General features: G+C 41.2%; 1 protein-coding gene across 3 annotated transcripts in view; it reads left to right on the plus strand.

The window, feature by feature from the left end:
* MET (MET proto-oncogene, receptor tyrosine kinase) overlaps positions 1-2,391 on the plus strand; it is a 91,300-nt gene extending 88,909 nt beyond the window's left edge. For 2 of the 3 annotated variants that reach the window (XM_080390997.1, XM_080390996.1), the window contains exon 21: positions 72-2,391. In XM_080390997.1, coding sequence (XP_080247123.1) covers positions 72-282 — 211 coding nt within the window. In that variant the 3' untranslated portion in view covers positions 283-2,391. The remainder of the gene's footprint in view (positions 1-71) is intronic. The other variant, XM_080390998.1, reaches the window with a different exon arrangement.
* The last annotated feature ends 4,854 nt before the right edge of the window (positions 2,392-7,245 follow it).

The raw sequence follows: 7,245 nt of genomic DNA on the forward strand, positions 1-7,245 counted from the left end.
GAGGAAAGAGGGGAGCTTTTTGCCTTTTTACGTGATTTTGTAATTGAACGCTTTTTTTATTTGAACGGCAGGTATGAAGTCATGCTGAAGTGCTGGCATCCAAAACCTGAGATGCGTCCAGCATTTTCTGAACTCGTTTCAAAAATATCAACAATCTTCTCCACTTTTATTGGGGAACACTATGTTCATGTGAATGCTACTTATGTCAACGTGAAGTGCATTGCTCCCTATCCTTCCCTTTTATCATCACAAGACAACACAGACATGGATGCTGACACATGACGGGTATGTTTGAAATAGAGGGAAGTTCATTCCTAGTTGTATGAACAAAAAGCAAAACATTTTGTCCACTAGTTTTTACTGCCCGCTCTTTGTGAGAACGCTGTTGCACATGTTTATGTTGTTGCCCAAGTTGCACTAGTACAAGGACATCATATCATTGTTTAAGGCTATGGGATTCTATAAACCATCACAGTAATTTCCAAGTATTTGGACAACTGCATCAATTTACCAAATGGAAACGCTGTGTGCTACCATCCAGAGCTAGTTCCCACTAGCTCTCATTCATGTGTGCTCAAACCCAAGAACAAAGATTCATCATTAATGCCATGAAGGAGAAAGTAGAATACCAATCAGTACGGCTGGAAGGACTATTACTGTGCACGTACGTTAGGATAATGAGCAGTGCAGAAATGGTTTTCATACAAAAGACTAAGACAAACAGTGAGAGTTACAGTAGTTTAAAATGTATTTTCCTCCCACACAGTCCCAACTTTGGATTTTTGCACTATAACGACAAGGTTTCTTAGAACACAGGCAGCCAAGAGAGCCAGCCTCATGGTAAATGTCTTAACAGAAATCAACAAAGTATGTCAGCCTTGCCAGTCCTCTGGTGTAGTCAGACGGTACATAAAATAAAGGGAAAAGCATCTAGCTTAAAGCATTCCTAGTGTCAACTTTATTCCAACATTCAACCACTTCTTTGAGTCAAACAGCCTGTATCGACAGATCTCTTGCTAAAAAATGCAAAGCCTCCATTTCTTTCAATAAAGAATTAACCACTCAGAATAAAAACTTGAAGGCATCCATATTAAATGCCAGGCTTATCCCTGGGATGTAGTAGTACGGGCTGCGTTATGCTAGAGAGGAAGAGGAGACAGGCAGGCTGGCAACTTTATGGAGCTGCTGTCAGGTGAGTCACACGGTGAGTAGCTGAAGCTCTGCCACCTACCCTTGGGCAGAGCTGTCGGCAAAGGTGAGTAAAGAGCGGAGGCGTTGCATCCAGCCCTGACCTAAAAAGACACTGCCACAGAAGGAATGTTGATGATAACTTCTTCATGCCAGCCCTAAAGAGCTGAGAAGACCAAAAGAAGAAAGAGCTTTAGGCCCCCCAGCCTCTTCTTGGATCACACAACCCAGTGAATTACGATACCTTATTTTGAAATTACAACCAGAGAAACAGTTTTGGAAAGAGATAGTAAATAAAACTTTCATTCGGTAGGGAAGAGTACTATAGCTTTAGAGCAAGCATCACATGTCATTTCTGTTCCTGTGGAATTCTGTGCATACTACTGTATAGCTTGTTTAGTATAGGATAGAACTGGGTTTGTTGGTGTAAACATATAAAGTATTCTATTTTTATATAAAAAAAAAAGTTTATTTTTAATGACATTTACAAAGTTTGGTTAGGCCACAAAATACTGCACTGTGAACATTTCAGAAAATATATGTCAACGTACATGATTCATAAATTGTAGCAACCTTAAAAAAATACTGTGTAAATATTAAAAAGGAAAAGAACTGACTGTAAACACACTCCACCCTAAGTATAATATCTCTGTTGCTGCAAGTCAACCATTTTAAGGTCTTCAAAGAGAGGTGGTATGGATAAAGAACTGGTATAAGGGACTCATATTGTTCTTGGGAGACAGTGTTATAACTGAAAGATTTATAATGAGGGCAGAGTGTGTAGGCAAACCATGAGCAGATAATATTGTATTGTGTTTCATCACCACTTTCATTTCAGAAATGAACTTTCATGTCTGCTGGGAGCAATACTAATTGTAGATTGCTCAAGGACAAAAGGCTTTGCTGCAGGCAAAAAAGTCATCTCTATGGTTGTTAAAACAGCTTAAGGAAGTTTATGACACATAGATTTGGAGAAGATACTCCAAACTTGTACATACATGCTTGAGGAACGCTGCAATGTGAAACAGAGGACATTTTTACTATTTATGAACTTTTGCTTAATAAAGTTAATGTTGTGTCTGGGACACCTGTAAGAATACGTGATTCTGGTAAAGATTTGATGTTAGTAAGTTCATATATCTGCAAATGGTACTTATGTTTATAGTTGTTGTTATGACCTAATAAACATGTTACTAAAATGAACGATTGTAATACTTTACACTCAGTGTGCTGTAATTACTGTTAACAGTTGCCTGTTAAGCTGATAAAAGTCTGTATGCTTTCTGTGACTAACATGGGAGGAGCAGCCTGCGGAACTGTGCGAGAGAGAGGAAACAACTCAGAAACATAAAAATACGGGGAGCGCACCACGAGATCAAACACGCAGTTCATCAGGCTCCTACCCATTAACAGATTAGGGAAGGGTGCAGAATATTTGTCGTGAACAGCTACGGTGTAGTCTGTTTGATTAGGAAGTCTCTTGCCTAACCACAGGCTGCACCCACACAGAGCCTTCAACTTCTTCATGCACTTAAGAGTTAGAGGTGACATCTGAAGCTTGGAATTTAGGCAGAGTAAAGAGTACCTCCTTGGCCCAACAAGGATGCTCGTGCTTGCGTTTAGCATCCAAGTTCCCTAATCAGTCATGATCTACAAGGAATATCAAGCACCTGAACCTGTGTTCCTCATGGTCATCCAGCACGTGTTTCACGTCTGCAAGGTGCTTTGTATCTGTTGATACCTGAAGAGAGAAGGCACTGCGGTCCCTGTGGGTCTTGGCTTTTCTGAGGGAACAGGAACCAGCCCTGCTCGTCTCCCACACATTTCCTCCCGGTTACATTAGATGCTTCCCACAGAATTCACAAGTTGGCTTCTGTGAAGTGCATGTTAAGCAGGTACCCCACAAACACTGCAAGCTGTGCTGCTCTGTGCCACTCCTAAGCCAGACAACACTGTGAGCGCCTTTCTCCAGCGGCTTACCTCAGGCAGACGTTTTATACTTAACTCACTCAGATGTATTTTAACGCACAAAGTCTCAGCTGATTAAAACCAGCATTTATATGCTCTTCTAATTTCTAAATATCAAACAAACCAACAGCAAAACACATTTCTCTCCAGACACATTTACTTCTTGGCACAAAATGTAAATGCTCGGCTTCAACTCGAGGTGTATTTTAGGGAGAAAAGGCATTGAAGCTAGCAGCTAAGGATGTTGCGTCACAAGCCAAATCCAGCTAAAAGGTCTGACATTTTTTACATCTAATTTATTTGTCAGTTACGTTTTCAAAATTTCACTGAAAAGTCAGTAAGAAATCTCCATGGTTTTACCACAGTCTGCTATTAATACCGGGGTCTTCAGTCTAAACTGGCATAACACACAGCCAAATGATGGTCCGAACTTAAATGCCAGATTTGTAACACATTCTTCTGATTGCTTCTCATGATTTCTAAGGGATGCTATATATTGCATTTTTGAAAGGGTCAGCAGAACCACAAGCTTCCCATGCTCAGTTTTTCACCCTAGTAACTCTGTTTATAGCAGGTACACCCTGCAGCAGATCTCCAGCTGACTTAGGCTGGCAGCCTTCCCCCCTGCATGAATATTAACTGTGGACGTGGCCCGTGGGCAAATCGTTGAGTAACAGATACCCTACACAAAAGCCAAGAGATTAAAAAAAAATAGGGAGGGATATCCTCACCCCACAGAAATTTTCCTCTTGATTTCCCACATTTATTCTTTTTAGGGCACTATTAACCGTTTTAAATAATTTGCTATATTAAGGAAGATTTTGGATGCATCCAACAACATTAAAGGTTTGTAAAAATCAAGGAACACAGTACACTGCATCATGGCTTTGCTAAGGCTTTGCATATTGTCGTGTTAAATTCAATCATGAAGAATGGACCTACATGCCTTATGTAAATAAATGAAGTGGAAAGGTACATTGTCATTTTTGTTACAGTGGCAGAAGCAGTACAGGTGAGCAACTGGAAAAGGGCATCAACATAATTTTAAACCTACACATGAAACTCCCTTTTTGGAAATTTCATTGCTGGAATTCAGCCATAACACTGTATCACAGAAAAAGATCACAGCAGATAAATGCAGATCCTGTTTTTTTACTCACTAAACAGAACATCTATTCCTGAGAAATTCCGATTTCCATGATTTTTAACAAATAGGTCATGAACTGGGTATTCTGACCATTGAAGAAAGACACGGTAAATCTTAGGAGTTTGCCAAACCAATTACTAAAAATATTTACAAGAAATTGTGATCTCACAGACAGCAGGGAGAACTCAGAGCAACTTGACTGACTCGGCAGACACCGGCCCAGAGATCAGCCTCTTGTCCTGGACCTGGACCCGTGTGCTCTGGCATTAAACCTGAATTTGCCTTTTGAAATCCACATCCACCTGCTAGTGCTCAAGGTGTGATAACTCCCAACGAGGATGCTGACAGACTTTTTCTGATTCAGGTCAAGCACTTGTAGCCACTCCACAACCTCCTGGGGCACAGAGTTTCTGCTTTGTAAGGAACGCTGCTTCCCTGGCTGCTGTTGCTATTAACTGGGGTGCTTTCCTTCCCAGAGCCAGCAGCCTCCTCACCACACACCGTGGGTGGGGACTGACCCTCAGCCGAAGGTAAATCCTTGCCAGGTCAGCCTGGGGAGACCCTCCCAGCTCCACAGCGATCAGATGCGGTCCAGCCCAATCAGGCTTAAACGAGAGCCTGACATGCAGACCGTGCTGGGCTTGTGGGTTTCCAGTTGTTAGTTTATTTGAGGTTACAGGGAGGAGGAGAGGCACATTCAGATTTCTTTTCCCCCTGCTGTCACCTCATCCCTTCCTCCCCACGTCCAGAGTCACTGCAGAAAGCCTCAGGGCTGCAGACTGACCTGGGTCTGCAGCGGGACGAGGCTCTCACCTTCAACAACAGAACATGGTTGTAGTTAAGGATTTAAGCAAATATAACCAGAAACTTAGGTCAGGCTTAATAGGATTTTCTTTGCACAGTCCAAGGTAGAACAGCAAAGAAGAGTGATTTATTTAATGTGGTTTCCATGCACTTTTCTCTCTCAGTAGTGCCGTTAGAAGGTTCACTGGTATCTGCTGAACATCTTCTCACGTTCACTACAACAATTCAACAGGGAAGCCATCCTCACCGGAGCCTCTGAGGCCCTGGGCATTTCTACAAATGCCATGTATCAACACTTGCCAGAGTTCTAATTACCAAGCACACATTTTGCCCCACTCTGGTACAAATGACAGTTTGAACATTCTCCTTTAGGATGTGAAAAGCGTTACTGCCAAAAACTTCAGGGTGCATGCCCAAACATGGACACCTCAGCTGCCAGGAGGTTGCAGCTCCCTGGGGCAGTTGGCATGCTTTGCAAGTGTGACAAAACCAAACACAAACGCTAAAAATACAGTTTGAGCTGTAATTAGGAAGCAAAGAAGGCCTCCAGACAACAGTAGTATATTCTCTTATCTTTTGTGCAGCTCAGAAAAAAAAATGAAGGTAAGCTAAGAAAGACAGCGGAGCTGCAGCCTGTTGGAGCTCACAGCGCAGAATTCATGGCAAACACATGCAATGTTGTGACAACACATATACCCTAGTCAGCAAGTGGGACATAAAAAGGAGTGAGTCGCATCCAACTCCTATCGTATGCCAATGGTTTTCTTTAAGAAAAGTTTTTTTCTTAAAAGAGGTTACTGCTGCAGGAGGGGTAACCATCTTCAGAAGTCAAAAACAGTCTCACCATGTAATTTTTGCATTTTGTTGAGAAATATAACTACCCGAATAGCTTCTTCATTCATTTTCAGTTACTGGAAACATTATCAATTGAAATTAGCTTGCCTATTAAATTACTAGCCACGCCTATGTAGTATACTGGCCAGCTGCCCACAAGAGGCAGTATTCAAAGTACTTCCCTCAAAGGTCAATGGCTCAATAATTGTAAAAATGTTCCAGCACTGCTTGTGTCCTCCGTACACCTCTGAGGACCAAATTGTTGCAGCTATTGGCAGAATGTTTAAACAGCAGCTCTGATTCAGGTGGGAGAAGGGTAGAAGTTTGTCAGGCCCATGCAGTCCCCATGAGTGTTGAATCACAGAATGGTTTGGGTTGGAAGGGACCATAAAGATCATCTAGCTGCAGATGAAAACAAACTCACCTCATTGACAGGTGTAAACTTGGGCTGTTGTATGAAATACAAGTAAATAAAAGGCATCTATGTCAGGACTACTTCTATTTCTTTTTGTGAATATTTGGTTTACTTGAAAATATCCTGGAAAAATACTTGCACATCTGCAACAACAATGATAAAATACATTTTCTAGGTATCTTGATATTAATTTATAGCATCAGGGTTTTCTTAAGACCACCACAAAAATACAAAGTAAATTATTTTAAAATATGTTTAAGTCTATGTCATATCTAGGAGAGTGAACGCCTTCAAAATATATCTGCTAGCCTATTTGGATAAATGAAAGAAATTCTCTTCTGTTAGCCACTCTGGGCATCTTGAATTAGGTTTTGTTTCTTCTCAAAGCTGAGTTGATTTCTGGTGAAGAGTCCAGCAAACTGATTTGGGATCATCTGGTAGAAACTAGGGCTCTCTGCAGTACTTGAGGGTTCCTCTGTCCATCAGAACTGATTTATCAAATATTTCATCCTGTCTCTTGTCTCTAGTATCTTCACACTACCTGAAAGCATCACGATATGGAGGTTCTGCATGCAAATATCTACCCAATATTAATTTCTGCAGACAATCCTAAACAGGATGATAATGGCTGGATGGTGATGATCAATATAGACAAATCCTTGTTGCTGCACTGAACAAAGCATTATGAACACAGCACTTTTTCCATGCACTCACTTCTAAAGCCCCTACAGTACTTACCACGACTGCATAAAAATTTATGTAGTCCTGTATTTTACTGCATAAAACCTAGAATGGTGTTAAAATAGTAACTTCATTGCAGGAAAATTGGTGTCCATGAAGGTTAACGGCCCATACTGAAAGAAAATAACAAATGTCCTTCCTTAATGAA

This window comes from Falco punctatus (assembly GCF_963210335.1).
Source record: "Falco punctatus genome assembly, chromosome: 6".
NCBI classification, from domain to species: Eukaryota; Metazoa; Chordata; class Aves; order Falconiformes; family Falconidae; genus Falco; species Falco punctatus.